The sequence below is a fragment of the Maylandia zebra genome, linkage group LG2, assembly GCF_041146795.1.
Source record: "Maylandia zebra isolate NMK-2024a linkage group LG2, Mzebra_GT3a, whole genome shotgun sequence".
Classification (NCBI taxonomy): Eukaryota; Metazoa; Chordata; class Actinopteri; order Cichliformes; family Cichlidae; genus Maylandia; species Maylandia zebra.
Window position 1 is genome coordinate 36,910,993 of NC_135168.1, and position 26,699 is coordinate 36,937,691.

Here is a 26,699-nt window from a genome sequence, read left to right on the forward strand (position 1 = left end):
TAATTCCAAATTATATTATTTTGATTAAAGTTAATCCCTTAAATGCACTAGATGCTATAGTCCCTGCACAAGCTGGAAACAATGGTTTGTACCATACTACTGGCAGCACAGCTTGTAAGTGTGCCGGTACCTTTGTAGGAGCAATAATTCAACATTCTAGAAACCAGCTAAATCCTTGATACGCCTCCTCAGAGCAGGTGTATCCTATTCATATTATCTTCAGGGAATACTGCACTCAGTACCTTGTACCAACAGTACACGTACCATAAACAATATATGACTGGCTCTTAAAACTATCACAGGCAAGTTTCAGCCAGAGGGATTAAAACAGGGTGGATTCACACCTATCCAATCAGCAACAAGATCTTCGGGAGGTTTTGCGGTTTCCATGGAGATCAATAGTACTACTCAAGAGCGCATGATCAATCTGGTCCTCAGCAGCCAGAACCTCCCTGACTGCTCCCCAACTGCTCTCTTCATATATATTTTTTTAGATAAACCAGGCAGACAAACCAAGTCTGAGTATTGTGCTTAACAACAGTAATCTCTGATATAAGCCTTAAAGTAAGCAAAATAAGCAACTGCAACAACTTGAAGTAAGATGACTAAGATGGACTGGCTGAATGCTACAAGTTTAGTGCTGCAAACATTATTACCACTGTTCCTAAACCAAGGGAAAACACTGTTGCACAAACAAGAGCTTTTTGGAGGTAAACATTTCCCAGAGAATTTAATCTTTAGACCTTTGTCCCTTTGATGGAAACATACAGAGTCCTTTCAAAGGCTCCTAGTCCCTTAGGAAAGTTCCTATGGTGGAAACACAGCTTTACAGAGCAAAAAAAGGAGTGCTCTTCAAAGGTGGATTGGTATATTCTTTGTTCAAATGCATTAATTCCAAATTATATTATTTTGATTAAAGTTAATCCCTTAAATGCACTAGATGCTATAGTCCCTGCACAAGCTGGAAACAATGGTTTGTACCATACTACTGGCAGCACAGCTTGTAAGTGTGCCGGTACCTTTGTAGGAGCAATAATTCAACATTCTAGAAACCAGCTAAATCCTTGATACGCCTCCTCAGAGCAGGTGTATCCTATTCATATTATCTTCAGGGAATACTGCACTCAGTACCTTGTACCAACAGTACACGTACCATAAACAATATATGACTGGCTCTTAAAACTATCACAGGCAAGTTTCAGCCAGAGGGATTAAAACAGGGTGGATTCACACCTATCCAATCAGCAACAAGATCTTCGGGAGGTTTTGCGGTTTCCATGGAGATCAATAGTACTACTCAAGAGCGCATGATCAATCTGGTCCTCAGCAGCCAGAACCTCCCTGACAGCTGCCTCAAACGCAGCGGTGACATTAGTGTCATCTTTAGCACTGGTCTCAAAGTAAGGGCAGCAGCCGTTCTCTTCACACCAGGCCCGCGCTTCATCCTCCCCAACCTCCCTCTGCTCCATGTCTATCTTGTTGCCCAGTACCACAAAAGGGAACCGCTCGGGGTCTTTGACGTCAGAGTAGTACATGAACTCCTTCTTCCAGCTGCCCAGGTTCTGAAAGCTCTGCAGGTTGTTCACAGCAAATGTGAGCAGGCAGCAGTCGGCGCCTCGGTAGAAAGGTGTACGTAGTGACTTGAAGCGCTCCTGACCGGCTGTGTCCCATATTTGAAGAGTGACAAGGCGTCCATCCACTTCCAAGTCCCGATTAAGGAACTCCACGCCGATGGTGTGGAAAGACTGGGAGTCAAACCGGTCTGTGACATAGCGGTTCATCAAGGAGGACTTGCCCACTCCACCATCTCCCAGTAGGATTACCTTGAGCAGCAGGTTCTTCCCACTCATCATGCCACCCACCCAACTAGGCCTCCTCACAGGGCTAAAGTCCTCCCCACTTGGTGGTAAACTGGGGTGAACCTAACCTAGAAACAGGAAGGGTGAAAACGAGATGTGGAAATTACTGCTGGTCATTGGGATATGAAACATAATGACTTCTCAGAAAACATTTAAAAGCCAAAGCAGTCTGTGGGTTTGTGTCCGCTGATGATTCAGAGTAGGTAATTAGAGGAACAGTCAGCAGCCACAGGATAACTGTTATAACTTGGAAGTAAACCTTTCTGCGTAATTAAAACCACATGACAGAAGTGTAATGGTTGACTAGCTTCAGGGACAAAATGACGGGGTGAAGGACCGAGATGTCTTCCAAAGGTCTCTGGCGTAGAAAAATACAGGGTAGCAGACAGCCCTGCTGTTTACGACATGAAACTATAATACTGGCTAGTCCACACATTATGCACTACAGTGAACAGATGCCAACTACAGATTAGGAAGTAAAAATTAAACATTAAAGAAAACGGGGGGTTTTTTGTAGTACATCATGAGGAAAACCCCGACACCACAACCGGCTGACCATAAATCCACTCTGTACAGCACCACCACTGCACCTGCGCAAACCACAAATATGTACCAGCTTGCCAAACTGTGGCTATTGGAAAACAAAAACTCTCGCTGAACTCTCTTGTCGATGCTGTTTGTGAAACTGTCCGCAGAAGTGCTTCAGAGAAGAAGTTAAATGGGAACCGAAACAGGTAAGACTTCTAAATCACGCCATGCGAGACAGTAAAGCGGTTGTAATGTATACCGGCTTAGCAACCCTCCCATCAAACTAGCAAGCTAGCCGACTAGTCTGATGCCTTGTTGACATTCCATCCCGGTCAGGCTAACCGTTAGCTCTAATTTATATGCGGCTCAGAAGAGTTTTAAAAAGCGACGCAGTTACGACTATTGCAGTGGGCTGGTGTTTTCAAAACTGAATGCATATCGTAGAAACATTTATTTCTACTTACCCTGCTTCTGGTAGGTAATATTGCGTGGCTGTCCCGCTACCCTACATCTGACTGAGATTCAGTGTCGTGACGTGCGCGCCCCATCGCGGACCTGCACGTGCACACCGCCCAAGCAAAGCGGGGTCCTAAAGCCCGTAAAATGAGCGGATACCCCAAATGATAAACAAACGGAAGTAAAAACTTAATCAAGCATTGCATTAATACACTAAATGCTAGTAATCTTAGTAGGCATCTTAGTAAAAAACATCATTTATATGCTTTGCTTTTTGTAAAACTGTGGGTTTGAAAATGAATGGATAACAACAATAATGATATTTTAGCGTTAGCCAAATAATTTTGGAAATTATCAGTACTGTTAATTTAGGGCATCTGTGACATAAATCGTACATTGGGTCGTGGGTAATCGTTTTGCTAAGAACTGTAAGTTTGTAACATTTTGCATTTGAGTTCAGTCTGAATAAAAGCTGGATTTATGAAAAATGTGCAAGAATTTTAGTAAATCTTACTATTTGCTTTGTCTCTTTCTACTTTGTTGTCCAAGCATAATTTACTTATTACCGATTTACTGATTATTTTCCAACCCATTTAAACCCAGAGCTGGACTTAATTTCCCTTCTCTAACAGTGGTTTAGTGACAACTATTCATTCTCTGAGATAACTAACCATCCTTCTTTTGACACATCTACTTGATGTGATGAAGTGGCCTTTCTGTCTCTCAGTAAACAAAACCAGATGCTCTGACCTGACAGTTGAGCTGATGTGGTTTTCACTTCAGGTCTGCTAAATGTTACTCTGGATGCATTTCATGGCACTGACCTCACAGGGGTGGCCCCCTCTGCTAATCTCTGTGTAACCATGATGTGAAACTGACTTCTGGCACTTTTTACTTACACAAAAATCTGAGAACTGAGTTCTATTGTGAGACTGATATTATTTTTGAAGATCAAATTATACAAACTCTTCAACTGCTCATTCCACTGTTGAAGTCTAAATATCTACCGTAGACTTTAAAGTTCCACGTTTGACCTGTGAAAACTGAAAACTGGATCATGATTGGTTCCCCGCCTCATTCCAAAGTCACAAAGTCATCTTTTAAGTATGAGTTTTAAACTCTGGCCTAATTTAATTTAACTTACATTAAACATTAATTTGATTTACATTAAATTTAACCGATATTAATTTAACTTACATTAAATCAAGTCAACCGAAAAACCATCCAATACTGGACACACAAAGCTGCCTCCTCATTTGGAGCAAGAAATTCATGAGCTAATGGCTCGTGTGACTGAGCCATTAGCTCATGAATTTCTCAGTGAAATTTCTCCCTTTAGCAGAAACTACGAACACATCCTGCAGTAACAAGCTTTATGCAAACGTTCTTCTGCACAGTCAAGCTCAAACCTCAAAAATGTAAAAGTAATAAAAATGCTTTTTTAAATGGGAAACATCAGATTTACACTAACATCCAAATCAAGATCTGCCAGTGTTGCACTGTAGTTAACAGCAGTAAAGGCGAACTCTTTTCTACTCAGCAAGACTGATGGCAATAAGCTGGCAATCTGTCTGCATTTATAAATTAGACAACAGTTATTAGCAAACCTTTGACAACCTCTCTCGGAGTTGGTCCAGGTCAGACTGTGACTGTTGCAGAAAGGTTGTCTCCTATCAGGTGACCTATGCAATCGTCTTGTGATCAAAAGTGGTCGTGAGAGTGCAACACCCTCAAGCTCTATGTAGCCATTTAGTTACCACAATCTCCAATTGGTTGCAGAATGTGACAAAAATTCAATACAATCACCAGGCAGCCACCATAGATGCAAGGAGATTACTGTCCCTTCCTTGTGACTGAGCCTTTACCTTACTCTGAATTAGGAGATAGCTTTGCAAGAAGTGTACCCACTGTGGCATGATTTTTCGGCTGAGCCGATTTAATGCAAGTTTCCTCAGATAATCTTATTTTAAGACATAAAGGACGTGTTATTAATTCTGCTAATGTTGTTTGCTTTTAGAATGACTTTTGTATTTGCTTAAAGTTCATAGAAATCTCTAGGGGTTTTTTTTATCTTAAAACATATACTCTATGTTTTTATGTATGATTTGTTGTGTTTGTTGTGGCAAAATCCGTTAAGTATCAAAAGATTCTGAACTGAACCTGTCTGACCCAATCTTACTCCCGGGCTGTAGGTGGCGCTAGAGTGAGATATTTTTGAGACCTAGAGAAGAAGAAAATCAGGACTCTACAAAAAAAAAAAAAAAAGAAGTCAGCTGTTAACTGATGTTTGGGGCATCTCGTTAGCACTGCTCATCAAAGCGAGCTTACGTGAAAAGTAGCGCTAGATGTTTTATTTTGTAAGCTAAGAAAAAAGCCCCTTTCACGTGTTTCCCGCGGAGATGATGGTAGGAAACAGTGTGAATATTCCGATGTTTCTCCATGCTCTGAAAACACTGGCTCTGTAGAGTAAGTCGCTGGATTGTTTGCGTAGCGGATCGCATTTATAAAGAAAAACAATCATACTGCTGTCCCTACACAGTAATGTGGTGTTTATTTTGAATTTGTGTGTCTTTGTTCAATTCACCCCTGCAGATGGCGGGTAGGAGCAGACTACTGCCCTTTGCTTGTCTGGGGTTTTTCGGGGTCCTGTGCTGGGTCTGGGTCTCCTTTGCCTCCTTTCCAGATGACCAGGTGCTTCCCCTGGAGGCCTTGGATGCACTAGACCGAGGAGCCTTTCAGCCTCAGAGTGCTCTCTCAGAGATGGAGTTTTCCTCCGTGGTTTCATACAGAGGACCAGGGAACCGCGACCGTCGCAGTAACAAGGAGCTGCCCATTCTCCTCTGGTGGAGCGGTGGGCTGTTCCCACATTTTCCAGGCGACACTGAGCGCATTGACTGTGCCACGTCCTCCTGTCTGGTCACGAGCAATCGTAAGGTACCCGAGATACTTACCCTCCTAAAACACCTTTCATGAATCTCCTGCCTTGGACAGGAGGAAGATGCATGTACACATTAATAATAATTAGCTTCTCGGGTTGCTCTGCAACTAATCTTGGGTTTGATCTTGAAAGGTGCAGCTGTACAAACGGACAACATCTATCATCTTTTATGGGACAGACTTCCGGGCATATGAGGCGCCTCTCCCTCGTCTCCGCCACCAAACCTGGGCACTGTTCCACGAAGAGTCACCTATGAATAACTATGTCCTCTCTCATGGGCCGGGAATCCGGCTGTTCAATTACACCGCTACGTTTCGCAGGGAGTCAGACTACCCCTTGACCCTTCAGTGGCTTCCTTCTCTGGAGTACTTGCTGGAGCCTGTCGCTGTGTCCTTGGAAGAGAAGAACCGCCTGAGGAGGGAGGGTCTGGCTCCAGTGCTCTACATGCAGTCTCACTGTGATGTACCATCAGACAGAGACAGATATGTAAAGGAGCTCATGAAGTACATAAAGGTAAAGTGCAGAATAATTCAGCTGTGTAATAACCACAGTCAAAGAGATTATGGTCCTGTGTTTTTTGTTTTGGTTTTTTTAATGAAAGATATAGCGGTCCGTTACCCTTAATGTTTTTTTTCTGCTTTACACAAATGCCGAGATTCTTTCTCAGTGGTAAATATCTCTTCTTATTTTATTACGCACTGCACAGCAGATAAAAATCACTAATCTTTGTGCTTCCAATTGCAATAGCAAATGTGTAAATGTTTTGTATAGAAAATACTCAGTGGAACAGCCAAATCTGTCATTGTGTAATAATTAATCTGTTCCCAGATATGCCCTAACTGTGTCTCCCATCTTTCCAAACATTATCTCTGTGTAGATCGATTCTTATGGGAAATGCTTGAACAACAAACCCCTACCAGAATATCTGGAGGACACAGCCACTGCTACCGGTGAAGAACCAAAATTCATGAATTTTGTGGCGCGCTACAAGTTCCACCTGGCTCTGGAGAATGGCCTGTGTCCAGATTACATGACTGAAAAGCTGTGGCGGCCTCTACACCAGGGGTGCGTTCCCATTTATCGAGGTGCCTCCGCGGTGGCGGACTGGATGCCCAACGACCGCTCGGTGATCATCATAGATGACTTCCCCTCACCCCAAGCTCTTGCCGACTTCCTCATACATCTGGACGAGAATGACAATGAATATGCTAAATATTTAAAGTTCAAGAACCCCAGCCGCATCACTAATACTCGTTTGCTAGAGTCATTGAAGACCCGCGAGTGGGGGGTGAATGACATGAGTAAACCCAACTACCTGAATGGATTTGAATGTTATGTATGTGACCAGGAGAATGCTCGATTAGCTGCAGAGCATGCACGTAAAAAGGCCCCTAAGACAAATCAACCACCTCGGCCTAAAATGGCTAATAACTCTCACATGGGTTGCCCGCTCCCCAGTCCGGGATATGGAGACGTCAAAGACTTACCTTCAGATGATGGGTGAGTTTGTCTTTAAATGAACAACAGCACCAGGTGTGAACACAATTTTTTTTTTTTTTTTTTTTCCCTGCACTGAAATGTGAACAATAATGTCCTGCGGGGAGTGAAATCGGTCTGTTTTAATAGTCTAATTAAAATATCCTCTGTGATGAGCCTAATCTGTTTGTTTATCTGTCTGCAGATGGTTGCAAATATGGCCTCAGGATTACTGGCAGAGCCTCGACCAAGCAGAGGGGCTGGAGTCTCTGATAAGACACAACGAGTCAGACCCTTCTCTGCTGTGGAAGCACATCCAAAGCATTGCTGTGAGCAGAGCCAAAGGAAAACACTGACACAGGCCTTGAAACAAACAGAGGATGGAGTCCGTCCAGGATTATAGGAGTGCCCCAGATTATGTATTCCCCCCTCTTGTTTAAATGAGGGAACGAAGTACACATTGCTCATAGTTTTGCACCCAAGCCAACCCCACCCCCTTTTTACCCATGTGAGTAGTTTAGTTATCCTGAAACAAATTTTGCTATTTTGTTGAGCTGACATTAAACTTTGCCTTCATCCCACGCTCAGTAATGGGAAAATAACATTCTAGACTTTTATAAGCGAATATTTTCCAACCGGTTTTATCACCGTAGCTGAGTTTCCATTATATTGCCCATAGTTAGTATTAACTACTTGGAGGACCATTGTCCCAAATGGGCACACTCTCATGGGATGCGCCTTTTCATTAGACTGGGGCAGAGCCAAAGACTTGTCCTCTGTACCGTGGGAGCTCTGCCTAACTGTGTGTGAAGACCATCAAGACGGTAGCCAAATGACTGCATCAGCTTCTTTACAGTTACTCAGCAGGTAGCTGATGGCTATTAGCTAAAATCCCATTTAGATGCAAAGCTATTGTGACTATGCAAGGAAAATATTATTTTGCCAAGCAGAGGAGAGGTGCAAATGTAAATTTAGTACAACCTCGCATTGGGATGTTACCAGAGTTCTCAGGATCAGCTCAGCTTGGAAAAACTCTGATTTTTATGTTAGAATATAACCTTGTCTGACAATTTTCTGTTACATCATTTAGGATCATGTGCAATAACTACCAATCATTCTTTTCTGAAACACTCTTGACTCATGTATCTGGTAGCAAACTACTTTTATATGACATGGATACACCAGGATTATAGAAATTGTTTTATTTTGCTAACAAAGCATCATACATGCAAACACTATTTTGTATCAAGAAGAGCAAAAATTAAGTAAACATTTTGTAACCAAGTTCTTTTTTTTTTTTATTTCCTATTGTTGCTAAATTCTTGTATCCCTCTCACCAGTATTAATCTGTTCACATCCGTGTGTGATGTTGGACAGACGTATCCTTCATAGTAAACCGAAGCAGATAAAGCTTTCACCACCATCAAAACACAACGCAAGGTTTTAAAATATGTCATTATCAAGTTTAAGAAATCATACTCGCCGGTCACTTTAAGCTACATTAATCAGGAGTTCAAACAAATGCAGTGCAAACTTTGAAAAAAAGAGCAGTTCTCGCTTTGTGCGCGAATTAACATGACAGAAAGGAGAGAGAGAGGAGGTCTGCGAAGCTCTTGATGATCAGATGGCCCTGTAGCAGGTCTCGCAGTGGACTTTCCCACCGTGCAGGAACATACTGTGGAGAAGGTCTCCCATGGGTTTCTTACACATATCACACTGAAAGATAAGAAAACCACGTGATAACGCCTTGATGAGAAATGTTTGCAGGAAAACGATTTGAGCCACAAAAACGTAATTATCTGGTTAAACTTGCCTGGACTGGCAATAACAACAAATATGATTATTATTATTTAGGAAAAAAATTATTCATTGTATCTGACTAAATTACCTTGAAGCAGGAAGGATGGCAGTTGATGTTGAGGTGCTCAATGGTAATCTTGGCATCATTTCCCACCTGCTCTCCGCAGTATGTACAGGTAGATGACGGTGGGATCCTGGAGTAGCTGATTGAGAAAAGATAAGTTGATCACTGAATCAGGAACAGGTACAGTGCACTGAAGCTCAGTCTGGTTGAATAACAAGATATTTGGAGTCCTATGTGAGGGAAATTAATAAGTGTAAATAATCCTTGCTCAGCCGCTTAATGAGCAGGCTTGGTGAAATTTCTGCCCTTCTGCTTGCACGTATCTAGTTTTGTCAGTAGCGGAAATAACAAAGTGGGGGAGAAAGAGCTGCGGCTTATAGCCGTGGTTGCGGCTTTAAAACGCGTTTAGGGAATAGTCTTGTTTATGGAGGTGCCGTAGGGATAACCAAGAGGCTACACATGCTCAGCACTCGAAATATGTAACTGAAATATGTCAAATAGTGTAAACGGTAAAACAAATGCTAGTAGTTGCGATAGAGATACTAAAAGAAGAAGGTGAAATGTAAGCACCATGGCAACCCCCACAGACTCACATGTTAAAATAATAAAAAGGAAAAAAACAAAACGTGTTTACAACCTGGTACAAAAAATGTTTGTCTTTTTTATCTCCTTGAAAACTGCAGGTGCTCAGTCATAACTCCTATCTGTCTTCGAAGCAGAATCTCAGCTGATTCATGTCACTGAATTTCTCAACTGTGTCTACAGAATCTCTGTTTTTTGGAGCATTTTTTAGTCTGCCAAAATTGGATAAAATATGGCTTGCTTTGTGATTAATTGTACCAAACAGCAAGCTAACCAAGAAGCCTGTGCTCAAGTTGTTTTTCATTTGTTGTGTTTTTTAATTAGGTGAATTTCTAATACTCTTTTATTTTTGTCAGAGCTTATTAGCAGGTATCCAGAATTGTAAAATAGAGTTTATGGCTCCAACCTGCCAAACAGGCTATCAAAATACTGTCAATTTTGAATACAGGAAATAAAATGTAGCCAAAATGCCAAACAAGCATTTTAGCCCTTGCATGCTGTTTGAAGCCAACTTGACTTAATGTGACAGCAGTAAAAATACCTAAATATCATTCTCCATCTATTCTCCTCTGCTTATCCTTGTCATAGTTGCAGGGGGGCAGGAGCCTAGCCCAGTGTATGTATGTATGTGTACACACACACACATACATATATATATATATATATATACATACACACACACACACACACACACACACACACACACACACACACATATATATATATATATATATATATATATATATATATATATATATATATATATATATATATATACACACACACACACATATACACACACATACATTTGTGTATATATAGTTCAAACTTTGATAGAGAGACGTCTAGGTCTGGTTCAAAAGTGAATGTGCAGTATTTTCCTGCCATAGGCTAAAATGTTGCTCTGTAAGATTTATTCCTGAAACATGTTCAGATTTATAAACAGTGATTCCAGCTGAAGTACTTGAACTGTGAGAACTGAAAATGGACACAGTAGCAGCAGGTTAAACTTACACAGCTAAAAGGGTTTGAAGTGTAATTAAGAAGGAGTTTTGAGAAACCCATGAATACAGTTTAAATGACGTTAGTGGGGGGAAAAGCTGAACTGCCATTTAAAGAGCAAGAAGTGAAAGCAGTTAAAGTATTGAGAGAGAGGCAGAGCTCAGATTGTGTTATTACCTGGAGTAAAGAGATGGGCTGCTGTAAGAATAGCTGGTGGAGCTTGAAGTCAGGTAATCTGACCTACTATTGGAAACAAGATCAATGAGTAAATCATCATGAGGGCAGTGCTTGCAGTTTTTTAAAGCAGTATTTTATATCAATATGGCAGTTGACTGTAAATAATTTATTGGCCCCACCTATTGAGCGTGTCTCTGGGGTTCTGCGTTGCATTGACATACTCCTTCACAAACACAAACGGCCTTAAAGGAGAGGCAAAAGGTGGGTTAATACACATAGCTAAAATATATACACAATTGTGGTCAGAGGTTTGCATATACTCATCATGGGTATGAATTTCATGATGATTTTTTTTTTCAAGGGTGGAATGATTGCATGACATACATCTTTAATGTCTTGAAAAAAAATTGGATACACAACATAAAGATTTTAATAAGTAGTCCTAAAGCTTCAATGCCTTTTAACTTGACAAGCCAAAGCTCGCTAACTTCTCATTAGTGAACATGACTGACTGGTAGTTTCTCTTTGCCAGCATAAAAAGGATTTGTTTTAATAATACTCATTGGACTGACAAATACTCAGATGTTCACTGAGTTCCTTGGACTTTTCCATTGTTCCAAGAAGGAGAATTGTAGATTCACATAAGTTGAGAGCGTCTTTGGAAGCCATTTCTAAACAACCGCAGATTCCAGGTTTATCAGTTCAATCACCACTTTGCCAAAATCCAGAAGAAGACTCAAACTATCACAAATTGCTCCTGCTCCAAAATCGACATTTTCAAACTTGAGTGAAATTTGCGGTTGTCCTCATGGACAGATCAAATGCTTTTAGGAGAAAAAGATTTATGGCCAGACAAGACAAAGATTGAGTTATTTGGCCATAATGATGAGAGGTATATTTGGAGGAGTCAAAGGTGAGGCTTTCAAACCTAAGAACACTGTCAAGCATGATGGTGGTAGCATCATGCTCTGGGCTGGTTTGCTGCTAGTGGTACTGGTACACTGCACAAAGTGATTGGAATAATAAAGGAGGACTACCTCCAAATTCTTCACCTTTACATCCAACCAACAGCTAGATGGATTTAATGTGGACACAACTGGCTGTTACAACAGGACAATGATCCCAAACACACATCAAAACTGGTTTTGAATGGATAAGGCAGGCTAATATTATGGAATAAGCTTCCCAAAGCCTTGACCTCAGTCCTATTGAAAATTTGTGGAATAGGATTAAAAGCTGGGTCCTTGGTAGCAAACAATTTAAAATAACTCCAATTCTTTCAAGAAGAGCGGTCACATATCCAGCCAGAATTATTCCAGAAGATTGTTCATGCCTACCGAAAGCATCTGAGTGTAACTGGCTAAGGAACATTTAACCAAATATTAGTGGACGTGTATGTACATATGTCTGAGCCTGTGTATGTATACTTTTCAACAGTTCAAAGAAATAATTTAAAGCCCCAAATTATCTTGACGTTTACACCTGCCATGAGTGTATTCAGGATTTTGACCACAATTACATATGCTGTCAATCCAAATTAAATTTATAGTTTGTACAGTCACTCACTTTTTGGTTTCAGGTTCTGGGGTTTTGACTCTCTGCTCCTCTTCTCTTATGGTCCTGGAATAGGTATCAAAACTGGAGACATGCAACGTGCAGCAACATTAGTCTCATCTTTTACTCAATGATGGCATTACAGTGATGGGTTATAGAGAAAGACCCCACATCTGTCAAATGCAGCCCAGGAGATAATCACTTCTGCCACTGCTTGTTAATGACAGGCTGGTTAACGGGCTGTGATTTGACAAAAGGACATCTCTAATACACATCATTATTCTGACATCTGGAGGCTGATAATTAGAGGGAAGGAAATGAGGGCAAATTGAAAGACAATGGAAGAGCAGATCTTGTCATTCAACTTCAGTAATAGAGTTGAAATGGAAATCTGTCTAACCGGGTGTCATGATGGAGTTACGGGTAACTTTCACGGATAACTTTCAGTTGCTAACCATTTTCAGTTACGCCTACTAAAAATGGCTGCGTTACAAAGAGACAAAAGCAGATCCAGAAGGTGAAAGCGTAACACAAACCCACACGTGCTAAATATTCGATGGCGTGCATTTGTTTTTAGATACATTTCATAAAATAACCATTTATTCCACTCGTTGAAGAACAGGTAAATGTAAGTTTCATGCAACACCGCACCATTGCTCAAATTTCTAGAGGCATGAAAGGATTTAAAAAGAAAAAAAAAGGGCAAGCCAGTGTTGTTACGAAAGTGAGAAAATCAACAGACGAGAGAGAAAATAACCCTCTGCATTACGCTGTCTGACTTTACAAGATCATAAACTTACCGATCCATGGAGGGCTCAGGCTCACTGCGTATCTCCCTGCAAAGTAAAGAAAACAGTGTTAGACTTTTATAGTAGGCTGAAGCAGTCAATAAGCTGGACGCAATCCAGTAAGCGAGACCGCTGCATTTTTAAAAAAAATGTGTATGAAACTGATCTTTCTGGCTCACAGCTCCACTAGGGTCACAGTTTATTGACCAGCTGTGGTCTGCTTTATATAGTACTGCACCACTGCCTGATCTGAGGCCCTCCTCCCAAGCAGTGTGATTGTAACCTCCACTTATACATCTTCTCATGCTCTTAACCTGAGCCCTTCTAATCTCTACAGTTTTCAATCTCAATACGCAAAAAAACTCTTTTCCCTACCTGATGGTAGTGATGGTTGTGACCGTTTGTGTATCCTCAGTGCTACAAAAGAGACAAAATTCCTGCATTATAATGAGTTTGTACAGGTAAAGATAAGACAATATTAAAGTTTTAAAAGAAAAAAAAAAGAACAAGCTGAAAAAGTTAATTATTCTCCGACTGAGCCGGGAGGATGTTTCATCTTGTGTTCAGCTTTCTTTCAATTAAATGCTTGACAGCCACTGAATTTTAAGGTGCTATAATCACATCCTACTAAAATAGTTTCCAAAAGGTGCTTTAATGTGCATTTAATGAGCTCAACCATACCGAAGATACCTTCCCTGCTCCTCTTCTTGCTTCTCTTCTTCTTCTTCGTCGTCGTCCTCCTCCTCCTCTTCTGTGGGGATGGTATAGACAGTCGGTGATGTCCATCGGTCCCACGGAGAGTCATTCTCAAGGGACCTTGAAAACAAACAAACAAAGACATAGCAGCATTGGAAGATGGCCAGTTCACATGATGTTTATTCTTCCAAAGACAAAAAAGGTAGAGGGGGGAGTGGGGGGGGGGGGGGGGGTGTTTACCTCAGTTGTGAGGGAAAGTTGTAACAAATATATGTCTGACCTATTTTCATCAGCGCCAGTGCACAATGTCTTCCGACTCGGTGAGCAAGGCGCTGCAAGAGTCTCGCTACTTCACCGCGGTGAAAAGGGAGGAGGTTACAGAAATAAAAAGGAGCCAATATCCAAGATCACTTACTTCCTCTCAAACATGATGACTGTCTGTTGATCTTCAGCTTGGCCTTCTGCTTCTGGTTGCGCTTCTTGGCTGAGAGGGGAGAGACATTGAAAGGCTTTTAACATGCAATGGACACGGATGGGTGAAAGTAGATGAATGAAGCACAGAGTGTATAGTGTGGGGGTGCAAAAGTACATCAAAGCATGTCATCACCTCTCCTCTGTGTTCGACTCCTGGACTGTGTTGGTTTCCCATGACCGCTGAGTGCTGATGTTAAAACAGCCAAAGTGGGGAGAGATAGCAAGAGGGAGAGGGGGAAAGGATTTGGGAATTGTGACAGATGAAGCACATCAGACAACGCTCAAGCAGGAAGGTTTGAGAAAAAGATTTCTGTGGGTCTGCACTTTCCCTTCCACTCCCATTTCTCAATCATAGATTCGTCACAGAAGTATGCAGCTGAGTTGGTTCAATACCTTGTTTTGTCAGTGTTGAAAGGGATGATGTCATCTGCAAGGGACCGCAAGGCATTACTGCCCATACTGTCAGACACACAAGAGAGAAAGCCATCAGCATGGCTCACTCACGAGTATTTCTTTCTTTCGTTCTTTTTCTTACATTTGCAGTTTAGTTTCCTATAATGAATCATTTCAGGGGCAACTTTGTTTCAGGTGCCAGAGAACGTTTCTACAGATTTCCCAATGGCAGGCAATCTCCCTTTCCTCACAGTTCCAGTGTAATTGGTGTGTAACTGTATGAATGGGTGCATAAAAAACTCATTGTGGAGGACTTTGTAGAACCCCCTAATGCTAAAAATGTCCCCAATACTCACAATATTAATTTTTCTTAAGCTGAAACATGTAAGCAATAACAAACTTATTTTGTTTCTGAGCTCTTTTCCATTAAAGCAGGTAATGCACTAAAATTAAAATTAAAACAGAAAACAAATAAGTAAATCAGCTTGAGCATGTCAATAGATCCAGACTCCTGGTGCTTCTTGCATCACATCTACTGATTATGAATAACAATTCTCGCATTAGCTTACAAACTAAAGCAGTTGTAGTAATGAGGAAACCGTGTGCTAACATCGGCGCCACAAACAGAGGTTACAGTATCGAAAAAGGGAATTTGCATTATCATTCCCGTACCTGTTGATGGAACTATCAGAGAGGGGCTGGCGCAGGTCAGAGGAGCTGGAATAGAGAAAAGTGTCTCATAATCAGAAACTGCTGAATTATGCATGCTGAGATGCTATCTGTCTTGCAGGAAAACAGTCATAGCTCCAAACCAATATGATTACCTGTTAGGGGATGTGGTCCCTATCGGATATGGATCAAATGGATCAGCCGAGCTGAAAAACAATTTCACACTGATTTCACTCTCAATTGTCAGCGTTGCCCATCTTGTGTCGAAGGAATTCTGATCACATTGACTCATAATGGAAAGATTTAATGCAGTTTGAATGGTAAATAGAAACACAGAGGGACGTGGGGCAAAACTCAATAAAAATCAGAATCAGGATGTTGCTGACAAATGGAAACACTAATCCACTGCTGAACAGCAAAATCTGCGGACTTCAGGATTTCTTCACCTAAGATTAACCCTTGAACAATTACACCAACCCGGTCATTTATATTACCGAGCTGGAGTGAAACCGTGTGTTATTATTTACTATTTTTAAGCACACTGGTTTGCATGTGACATGTGACAGTAAATAAACTACCTTGATTTAGTGACTACGGTTGTCACTGTTGTCACACGTGAGCTCCAGGGATCCGCATTGTCCTCTTCACTGCACAGCGGTGAGATAGAAGTAAGGAGGGCGGTACGGATGAATGGCATGATGGGAAGAGAAGAGAGGGCAAGTAAAGGTTAGTGTGGTTGTTCTCATACACTATTTAAAATGTCTGTCCTTTAGTAAAGCTCAAGATGCACTGAATTATTTAGCAATCACAAAAACCATCTGAATAAAGCACAGACTATAGCTTTGTATGCTGTCATGCTTTTTTAGGTAATGATCACAGTTTGGTCATTATAGTGACTCTGTGTCTCTGTGGGGTTTGCTGGCAGCATAGCTGCAGGCAGACTTGTTATAAATCATTACAAGCCGTGTGTATGGAATGCATTTCTTGGAAGGAACAGTTCTGCATAGATAGATAATTGTTTAAGAGCAGCCTGTCATCTCCCGCTACCTTTGTGTTTCTTTGGCTGTCTTGTCTGTCTGCTTCTCCTCCTCTTGCTGCATGCTGAGGCTGGTGGAGACAAAACAAAGCAGCAATACTAATCAGTACAGAGCATTCCCTTCTATTTCCAGTCGTGCTGCTTATGAAAGCTGGCTTTCCCTTTCAAAGTCAGTCGTTTCAGGAATTTGAGACTTTGGTTCTATTTAACGTGGAGCAGGAGGTTAAAATAGAAAATGCCAAACGGGAGCGGAGCCCTGCTTTGTGGATCAAACTGAAGGAGGGTTTATCAAAGTCTTTCAACTCAGCAAGCCGGGATCTTATTAATAATAAGGATGCATAAGCAAGGAGGGTGAGATGGGAGGAGAAGCCGGTCTGTCTCTTTCTCACCTGTGTGCCTCTGTGCCTCTTACAATGACATCATTTGCCAGAAGATCCAGAGTGCCGCTGGTCTTCACTGGGTTTGGCTTACTAAAGACATGAAACAGAAAATTGAAATATGGGGGAGAGTTCTCTTGAAACTCTACATCCAACTCTGGAAAGGTAAGCTGAGGTGGTATTTTGGTTTGCTACTGACAAGGAAGTTATTTTTACTCTTTTTTTTCTTAGGAGAAAGAATTCTTCCTCTACCTGTCCATTCCACCAAGCAGATCCTGACTCCAGCGTCCTGGGCTGGGGGGAACAGGTTCTGCTGGCTCCTCTGGACTGCAGATGTAGAAAGAGGAGAGGAAGAGGAAGCAGAGAAGTTGATGAACAAAGGGGGATTTACGATTCAGTGGAGATTTCAGAGCTAGAACAGGCCAGTTGAGGTAAAGGACGGGCAGATTATAAGAAGCCCAACAGTGCCACCTTGTGAGAGCTATTCAAATATTTGCCACCGTGACAACTTTTTAATTGCGCAATTGTAACAATGTATTTTTAACAAACCCATCACTGAAACCCAGGAGATCGTCTGTTATTGGTTCACAGTTGTTGAGCTCTGAATCTGGCTTCTGTTCAGCACTGCAGTACAGGAGAGGAAAAGATATATTAGTGCACCTGCTTTGGCAAGAAAGCATATATCTCTATATCAAATGTTTAAGTGCCACACTTAATCAGGCATAATTAGAGACACCCCTTGGTATCAGGCTTTTTGAGCGCCTGAAAATGAGATGTGCATTATTTTGTAATTACTTTGAAGTGAGCTCAGTGGCAGTTAGCCCTCATCAGTTTTCTTGCCAACACTGCTATGACAATAATGAGGAAGTTGTTGGTTTTATACCTGTTCTCTGTGGGGTGATCGTCCGCTGAGTCTCCTTTTTGGTTTGCCAGGGCTTCCTCATCATTCTTAAAGCTACTGAGGAAAAAGAAAAAAAAACAAAAGCTCTTATTATCAGATGGCATATTGTTGAGGCTGTGGGAACTAATGTGTCACTGCATTTCTGGTTTCTCCGGCTTTCATCTTTCTCTTCTGGAAGTACCTGGATGAACTGGTGTCGAAAGAAATCAGAGTGTTGGACAGAGCAGGGAGCGTGTCAGCAGCGGAGCTGTGAAACAAGATGGACAACAAACACATCACATTCCAGAGCAGCTTTGAATTACACATGTGAAAGAATGAGAGCAAACACACCTAAACAAAGAAAACCACTTAAACCACTGAAAGCATATTTTCATAACAACCATAGCTTTGCTTACAAATCATGCTCGAGGCTCATTATATACGTAGGTAGTTTCATGTTATATTGCTGGAGTGGTAGAAGCAGTATTAAGAGCTTTTACTTAAGAAAATAAAAGTAAAATTACATCCGGAGAAATATTTCCAGCTAAAACAGCTTTAAATACTCCAAAGTAAAACTACTCCAGGCAGATGAATGGTCCCTGTGAGGTTTTTATTGCTGTACTCTACATTACTGGAGCACTAGAAAGGACACATTAATGTGCAAGGAGAATTTTACTCTTGGAGCTGGTCTAAGTGGAAGTAATTTAGCTTCCGTTTCTAATGTTTCTTAGTGTGATCTTTAACAATCCACTGAATAAAATTATACTATGTTGATCTTTGTCTGTAAAATACCAAACCAAATGCCATATAAAGCAAATAGTAAGTTAATAGGTTATATAAGCTTAAATAAATTGTTATGCGCAATTATAGATCAACACAGTTACATTAAAGTGCAAATTCATTCAAGAGCTAGTAACATAACACCTGAGTTTATTCCATTCCACCTGTCGATGCTACAAAATGTGCCAGGACTGAATGGAAATCTGACCTTGGTTTTGGAGGCAATTTAGTCTGTGGCTCTGGTTCCATTTTGGGTTCAGGTTTTGTGTTCAGTCCAGATTCTGTTACAGCAGGCACTGGGACAGGTGACTTGGTGACAGTGGAGGTTGGGACAGAGGACACTTTAACATCTGATTTTTCAGGGGTTGAAGCCACATCAGGGGACACAGGAGCAGGCAACTTGGTGACAGTAGAGGTCGGGACAGGAGACACTTTGACATCCAATTTTTCAGGAGTTGAAGTCACATCAGGGGACACAGGTGCAGGTGATTTGGTGACAGTGGAGGTTGGGACAGTGGAGGTCGGGACAGGAGACACGTTGACATCCGATTTTTCAGGAGTTGAAGTCACATCAGGGGACACAAGTGCAGGTGATTTGGTGACAGTGGAGGTTGGGACAGTGGAGGTCGGGACAGGAGACACGTTGACATCCAATTTTTCAGGAGTTGAAGTCACATCAGGGGACACAGGTGCAGGTGATTTGGTGACAGTGGAGGTTGGGACAGTGGAGGTCGGGACAGGAGACACTTTGACATCTGATTTTTCAGGAGTTGAAGTCACATCCGGGGACACAGGTGCAGGTGACTTGGTGACAGTGGAGGTCGGGACAGTGGAGGTCGGGACAGGAGACACGTTGACAACCGATTTTTCAGGAGTTGAAGTCACATCAGGGGACACAGGTGCAGGTGATTTGGTGACAGTGGAGGTTGGGACAGTGGAGGTCGGGACAGGAGACACGTTGACATCCAATTTTTCAGGAGTTGAAGTCACATCAGGGGACACAGGTGCAGGTGATTTGGTGACAGTGGAGGTTGGGACAGTGGAGGTCGGGACAGGAGACACTTTGACATCTGATTTTTCAGGAGTTGAAGTCACATCCGGGGACACAGGTGCAGGTGACTTGGTGACAGTGGAGGTTGGGACAGTGGAGGTCGGGACAGGAGACACGTTGACATCTGATTTTTCAGGAGTTGAAGTCACATCAGGGGACACAGGTGCAGGTGATTTGGTGACAGTGGAGGTTGGGACAGTGGAGGTCAGGACAGGAGACACGTTGACATCCGATTTTTCAGGAGTTGAAGTCACATCAGGGGACACAGGTGGAGGTGATTTGGTGACAGTGGAGGTTGGGACAGTGGAGGTCGGGACAGGAGACACTTTGACATCTGATTTTTCAGGAGTTGAAGTCACATCCGGGGACACAGGTGCAGGTGATTTGGTGACAGTGGAGGTTGGGACAGTGGAGGTCGGGACAGTGGAGGTTGTGACAGTGGAGGTTGGGACAGGAGACACTTTGACATCCAATTTTTCAGGAGTTGAAGTCACATCCGGGGACACAGGTGCAGGTGACTTGGTGACAGTGGAGGTTGGGACAGTGGAGGTCGGGACAGTGGAGGTTGTGACAGTGGAGGTCGGGACAGGAGACACTTTGACATCCAATTTTTCAGGAGTTGAAGTCACATCCGGGGACACAGGTGCAGGTGACTTGGTGACAGTGGAGGTTGGGACAGTGGAGGTCGGGACAGGAGACACGTTGACATCCGATTTTTCAGGAGTTGAAGTCACATCAGGGGACACAGGTGCAGGTGATTTGGTGACAGTGGAGGTTGGGACAGTGGAGGTCGGGACAGGAGACACTTTGACATCTGATTTTTCAGGAGTTGAAGTCACATCCGGGGACACAGGTGCAGGTGACTTGGTGACAGTGGAGGTCGGGACAGTGGAGGTTGGGACAGTGGAGGTCGGGACAGGAGACACTTTGACATCCAATTTTTCAGGAGTTGAAGTCACATTGGGGGACACAGGTGCAGGTGATTTGGTGACAGTGGAGGTTGGGACAGTGGAGGTCGGGACAGGAGACACTTTGACATCTGATTTTTCAGGAGTTGAAGTCACATCCGGGGACATAGGTGCAGGTGACTTGGTGACAGTGGAGGTCGGGACAGTGGAGGTCGGAACAGTGGAGGTCGGGACAGGAGACACGTTGACATCTGATTTTTCAGGAGTTGAAGTCACATCAGGGGACACAGGTGCAGGTGACTTGGTGACAGTGGAGGTCGGGACATTGGAGGTCGGAACAGTGGAGGTCGGGACAGGAGACACTTTGACATCTGATTTTTCAGGAGTCGAAGTCACATCAGGGGACACAGGTGCAGGTGACTTGGTGACAGTGGAGGTCGGGACAGTGGAGGTCGGAACAGTGGAGGTCGGGACAGTGGAGGTCGGGACAGTGGAGGTCGGGACAGGAGACACTTTGACATCTGATTTTTCAGGAGTTGAAGTCACATCAGGGGACACAGGTGCAGGTGATTTGGTGACAGTGGAGGTTGGGACAGTGGAGGTCGGAACAGTGGAGGTCGGGACAGTGGAGGTCGGGACAGTGGAGGTCGGGACAGGAGACACTTTGACATCTGATTTTTCAGGAGTTGAAGTCACATCAGGGGACACAGGTGCAGGTGATTTGGTGACAGTGGAGGTCGGGACAGGAGACACTTTGACATCTGATTTTTTAGGAGTTGAAGTCACATCCGGGGACACAGGTGCAGGTGACTTGGTGACAGTGGAGGTCGGGACAGGAGACACTTTGACATCTGATTTGTCAGGAGTTGAAGTCACATCCGTGGACACAGGTGCAGGTGACTTGGTGACAGTTGAGGTTGGGACGGTGGAGGTCGGAACAGTGGAGGTTGGGACAGTGGAGGTCGGGACAGGAGACACTTTGACATCTGATTTTTCAGGAGTTGAAGTCACATCCGGGGACACAGGTGGAGGTGATTTGGTGACAGTGGAGGTTGGGACAGTGGAGGTCGGGACAGTGGAGGTTGTGACAGTGGAGGTCGGGACAGGAGACACTTTGACATCCAATTTTTCAGGAGTTGAAGTCACATCCGGGGACACAGGTGCAGGTGATTTGGTGACAGTGGAGGTCGGGACAGTGGAGGTCGGGACAGGAGACACTTTGAAATCTGATTTTTCAGGAGTTGAAGTCACATCCGGGGACACAGGTGCAGGTGATTTGGTGACAGTGGAGGTCGGGACAGTGGAGGTTGTGACAGTGGAGGTCGGGACAGGAGACACTTTGACATCTGATTTTTCAGGAGTTGAAGTCACATCGGGGGACACAGGTGCAGGTGACTTGGTGACAGTGGAGGTTGGGACAGGAGACGTTGCAGTGGTCGACTCAGGGGACTTTTGATTAGATGATATTGGGGGTTTTGATGGTGGCGAAAGATCAACCAGAGGCGTTTTAGTCTGCCCAGACTCTTTGGGTTGTGGCTCTTTAGAGGCTACTTGAAGACAATCTTTGATTAGTTCAGGGAGGGGAGCAGCCACCTTGGTGTCAAAAGTTGGCTGTTCTTGTGTAACAGACACTTGAGGGGTCTCTTCTTTTGCAGGCTCTGGGGTGGCCTTCTTCTCCAACTTTGGAGCAACCGGCTCATTAACACTCACAGCAGCAGCTGTCTTAGTGCTGGTGTCAGCACTGTAAACCACAGAGATAATGAATCAAACTCAAATCACTTGTTGCACTGGAAATAGAAACATGGTGCGGGATTTACATTTTCTGAGGTTCGGGCGCAGGCTTGGATGCAACAGATGTGACAGGAACAACAGGGGGTGGCAGCACAGCGCTGGCAGGTGCAGGAGTCTCAGAAGGCTCATCATCATCAGTAATCTCCACCCTGCACATTTTTAGTCAACCACATGATGGCACAAGTAGAAATGCATGCAAGTGTAGAGCACATATTTCACATATCTTTTCTTTTTGCCTCTAGGAAAAAGGGCTTACCTTGTAGCCACAAATGCTGGACTGCTATTGCTGAGCGATGTGTCAGGCGTTTCTTGAGACCTTAGAGTTTTGAACACAAAGCCTGTGTGAATGCCTCCGTAAGTGCTCAGCAAGGCACGTCAATAAAAAGAATTTCCCACTGCATGGGAAGTTTTAAACATATGCACTGTTCTTTTATGAAAGCATTACAGAAACATGCTGTATCTCAAGATAAGCATTAGAATAGTGGCATGAGAAAATACGTACTCGTATTTCTTTGCAGCTGAAAGCACGTAAGACCGTTGCCTGGCTGCAGATTTCGTCAGAACATTACTGGCTTTCTCCGTCCTGCAGAATGAATCAGAATAATGTTAATGTAATCTCTTTCCCGGGTGTCTAACTTCAGGACGCAAGGAGAGTCTTACCGCTTCTCCAGCTCCTCGAGGCTAAGCTGGCCCTCCTGTTTCTCTGCAGCAGACCGCACAGTGTGGGGGGCTCTGAGGAACAGAAGCACAAACATGCACCTTGTGAAAAGACTCTCATCCAGCTGCCAGCAGTTAAACTGGGAATCTGAATTTACGTTTGCTCACATTTTCTTGTAGGTCTCTGAAGGCTTTTTGTTGAATTGCGGTGTTTTGCTGCAATAAAACCAGATAATAAGTAATGGAGGAAAGGTCAAACTGCTTGTCGAAGCTGTGTGGTTCAGCTGCTCTTACCTAAAGCCGTTAGATGGTGAGGATGGAGGAGGCTTGTCCACTTTAGTGAAAACACCCCTGAAGAAAAAGAAAAAGTCCTGAACAAGCCCTTATTTCTTTATACAGTGTGTGTGTGTGTGTGTGTGTGTGTGTGTGTGTGTGTGTGTGTGTGTGTGTGTGTGTGTGTGTGTGTGTGTGTGTGTGTGTGTGTTTCTTTTTAAGTGTTCACTGTGATGGTGACTGAGACTCCACTTTGGCTGACTAAAATCTCTGTTTTATAAATATATATGTTTTTATATGCTTTGTGGTAAACGTATTTTATAACCCAGATGGTGGTGCTCAGAATATCAGAAGCCTTTCTCTTACCTGATAAGGTATCCGGATGTTGGCTGCCTAAACTCAAAACAGAGACTTGTTATCAGCACAGTCATGTTTCAAAGAACTGCAGATAAGCCTATGACATTAAAAACCTGGGTTTACCTCTCCGTGTCAGACTTGGTTGGTGGCGGAGTAGAATTTGTTGGCGAAGACACTGGACTGGTGTCAGCAGGGGCTCCGCTCAGACGGCTGGCTTTAACTTCTGCTATCCTGCAATGGAATTTGGTTTTATCTTATTTTCATTTATTTCCTATGTGACAGAGTAGATGATAACGGGATGATGGGTATCGTGCTTAAACAGGGGTGTTTACCATGGTTTCTCCTCTTGCGTTTCATCCTTAGAGTCATTGCTGCGTTGCAACCAGCTGGCGTCTCCCCTCAGCCTTGTCCGGACTTTGGTGGTACGCAGCACGGACGCTCTGTCTCCCTCTGAGATACAAACATGTGCATATCACACACCCGCACACAAGCTCACATTTGAGATATGATACACACTATATGCTGCATCATAATGACAGCTTAGTAATTGTCTGCTTGATAGCTTCTAAGATATACAGTCCCCCTTTGAGCCAGAAGACACTATATCATCAACCACTTGTAGTTTGCCTTAAATCAGGGTAATAAGTGAATTTATAGCCAAGAGCCCGGCACAGATGCATAATACTCCCAGCTTTTATTGGAGGAAACACATCATCTCACATTAAAATCAAAATCTGCTCACCTTTTGACATGCTTGTTTCACGGGGTTCTCGCTCTCTTCTTTTTTCTCTTTTCTTTGCAGGCCACTAAATTATAGATAATTCAGAGAGATGATTGGCATCTTGTAAAAATTAGGCGTATGATGTGAGCAGCGAGTTGCAACTTTGTTCCCACACTATGTCCCCTCCCATTGAGAAACATGTGCTGTGTCAAACATTCCTCAGTTTCATCCTTAAAACATGCAGACGATCCTGTCTGTCCACTTTCCAAAATATGCAGCGATTGACCAAATATGAATGGACGCAGATAGGCATTCTGTGTATCTGACACTCTGTAACAATATAAACTGGCCCACACAAGATTAACCTGATTACACAAATATCGCTTTCTATTCGCTCATTTCCAAATGAACTGAGCCCCAGCTATTTAGGATCAGAAAACAGAAACGAGTTGCTCAGAGGCAAGCCTACGTCCTCAGGGGAACTTCAGTAGAAAGGGGAAAATACTAATGAAACAATCACAAGTGTACCCTTATCTGAAAGTAGACACAGAGTAGAGCTTATGCAAAACTGTGGAGTATTGTTAAAGTCAGAATGCAAATATCACTTTTTTAAAAAAGTCCTTCCTTAGGCTGTGAATTCATTCCCTTTGGAGTAAGTCGGCGCAATATCTCTTGAGGATTTTCCTGAATATTGGTGACAAAACAAACTGAGGGCTCAGAGACCATATTTATCTTCGGTTTAGCACATCAGTCTATAAGAGATAAATGATTAATGAAAGCCAATAGCATTTTAAAGCAAGCCCCGAGCACGATAGGAAGCAATCATGGCAAAGAAACATCCAGAAAATGAGAGGGCAGACACTCATAGTGAACACTTTCAACAAACAGTTTATATAACCCAACCAATCCGATCACTCTGACACTTTTAAAATACACAAAATATCATGTCATGAATAAGTGAACACCAGAGTTCCTACCTGCTGTCACTTTATATCCAGCACAGGAAGATTTGTTGAGGATCTGTGTCCTAGTGAGTGTGGTTGGTGTGAACAGAGGAAAAGTCTTTCTCTGTCTAACAGGTGTCTCAGCCCGACGTATTAGCCAACAGGTACAGGCGTGAGCACTAACAAGCCCAGCCAGTCAAGGGAGGTAAATATGGGGTGGAGCAGCGTGTGTTTGTCTATCTACTTGTGTGTGTGTGTGTGTGTGTGTGTGTGTGCGTAAGAGAGGTTGCTAAGAATTAATTTCTGTTTACTACATCTGGGCTTTGTTCATGGATGACAGCAAGCACATACCTGTCGCACAGGTGGCTGGCAATCAATGCTTAGAACCAGCAAGGCATAGGGGCAACGACAAGGTGCACTGCATGGCAAACATAAACGAAGTGACACACAGCAACATCTCCTTTGGGAAACACTCGTCTCATGCTCACTGGGTAGGACAGCCCAGGAAGCACAAGCATTAAAACAAGAACAAGAACACAGCACAGAGCCGAGATAATGAAGAGAAACAGCGGTCGTCAGAAAAAATAGAACACAAGCTTGGAACATTCTTAATTTTATTCTTAAAGCAAAGGTGTTTTATACTTTCACGTGTGTTTCTGTGAAGGAAAAATCATGAATGCTGGCGTGAACATTGAATTTCTTATATAAGCTCTGGTAAAGGTCATTTATGGATTACCCTGTGCTTTGCAATACGCAGGATATCCTAGGAAGAAAAACAAATGAAAGCCCATTGTAAACAAACTGTTTGCTCAATCCGAGCGACTATATCCATGTTTGTGTAAGAGAAAGTCAAGGATGTGCCTGCAATTGTCGAGCAATTTTTTTCTCCTACAAATGGCAAAAGAACACTTTCTGAGCATTTGGCCACAGTTTCAACTTTCTGAAACCACACTGTGCCTTAGAAAAAGCACAAAAACCCCATAAACAGTCTGTGTACATATTTACGAGGCCGTTTCAAAATCACAGAAAGGGTGTAGATAGGTTTCACAACACGTCACAGAAAGTAGGTGGAAGAGGAAATTGGCAACTCTGAATGCCAAAGTGTCGCTCTGACAAGCACACTTGCAAGTGTAAATGCTAACGTGTATTATTCACCTGGATCTCTCTCCCTTGTTCCCTTGTAGAAGAAACCAGTCAGACGGCCTTGCCCAGTGGCTCTGACTCTAGCAAGTGAATCATTAGGGTGCTGCTGCTCAGAATTAAAATGAGAATGCAAAGTATCTGAACATAACCCCCACCTTATTCTCACCACACCAAGACAAGGAATGACAGAAATGCTGAACAGGGAAAAGACAAACTTAAGTAATGTAACCAATGCATTTAACGCAGTGAAGCACGTCAGTGTCGACGACTTCACTGGTATCTCAACTTTCTCATTTCCATGTAGGAGATGGATGTGTAAATATTA

At 43.0% G+C, this 26,699-nt stretch overlaps 3 protein-coding genes across 18 annotated transcripts; 1 reads left to right on the forward strand and 2 right to left on the reverse strand.

The window, feature by feature from the left end:
- Window positions 1-871: 871 nt before the first annotated feature.
- Window positions 872-2,985, reverse strand: rab9b (RAB9B, member RAS oncogene family). Its single transcript, XM_014412080.3, has 2 exons — window positions 2,852-2,985; window positions 872-1,927 (listed from the first exon to the last, which is right to left on the reverse strand). The coding sequence occupies exon 2, from the start codon at window positions 1,851-1,853 to the stop codon at window positions 1,242-1,244; it is 612 nt and encodes a 203-aa protein (XP_014267566.1). The 5' UTR covers window positions 1,854-1,927; window positions 2,852-2,985; the 3' UTR covers window positions 872-1,241.
- Window positions 2,434-8,541, forward strand: pofut4 (protein O-fucosyltransferase 4). Of its 3 annotated transcripts, none has more exons than XM_004540998.6 (5): window positions 2,434-2,593; window positions 5,436-5,777; window positions 5,914-6,294; window positions 6,659-7,281; window positions 7,463-8,541. In XM_004540998.6, the coding sequence occupies exons 2-5, from the start codon at window positions 5,436-5,438 to the stop codon at window positions 7,611-7,613; spliced, it is 1,497 nt and encodes a 498-aa protein (XP_004541055.3). In that variant the 5' UTR covers window positions 2,434-2,593; the 3' UTR covers window positions 7,614-8,541. The 3 variants fall into 3 exon arrangements, with proteins under 3 accessions (XP_004541055.3, XP_004541054.3, XP_004541053.3); XM_004540997.4 differs by lacking the exon at window positions 2,434-2,593 and adding an exon at window positions 5,093-5,309; XM_004540996.4 differs by lacking the exon at window positions 2,434-2,593 and adding an exon at window positions 5,093-5,248.
- znf185 (zinc finger protein 185 with LIM domain) lies at window positions 8,445-25,417 on the reverse strand. 14 transcript variants are annotated; one of them, XM_076891968.1, is made up of 33 exons: window positions 25,265-25,416; window positions 24,309-24,372; window positions 23,899-24,016; window positions 23,690-23,797; window positions 23,576-23,602; window positions 23,231-23,287; window positions 23,105-23,152; window positions 22,940-23,011; window positions 22,782-22,862; window positions 22,536-22,595; window positions 22,306-22,428; window positions 21,585-22,229; window positions 18,738-21,554; window positions 17,952-18,017; window positions 17,753-17,827; window positions 17,419-17,493; window positions 17,122-17,196; window positions 16,882-16,962; window positions 16,504-16,563; window positions 16,035-16,103; window positions 15,612-15,662; window positions 15,460-15,504; window positions 14,788-14,853; window positions 14,528-14,581; window positions 14,336-14,404; window positions 13,906-14,040; window positions 13,600-13,641; window positions 13,237-13,272; window positions 12,449-12,520; window positions 11,062-11,124; window positions 10,883-10,948; window positions 9,146-9,260; window positions 8,445-8,973 (listed from the first exon to the last, which is right to left on the reverse strand). In XM_076891968.1, exons 2-33 carry the CDS (start codon window positions 24,316-24,318, stop codon window positions 8,878-8,880), a joined length of 5,577 nt encoding a protein of 1,858 aa, XP_076748083.1. In that variant the 5' UTR covers window positions 24,319-24,372; window positions 25,265-25,416; the 3' UTR covers window positions 8,445-8,877. The 14 variants fall into 14 exon arrangements, with proteins under 14 accessions (XP_076748083.1, XP_076748097.1, XP_076748093.1 ...); XM_076891982.1 differs by having other exon boundaries at window positions 18,738-21,074; window positions 21,135-22,229; XM_076891978.1 differs by having other exon boundaries at window positions 18,738-21,089; window positions 21,135-22,229.
- Between the last annotated feature and the right edge of the window lie 1,282 nt (window positions 25,418-26,699).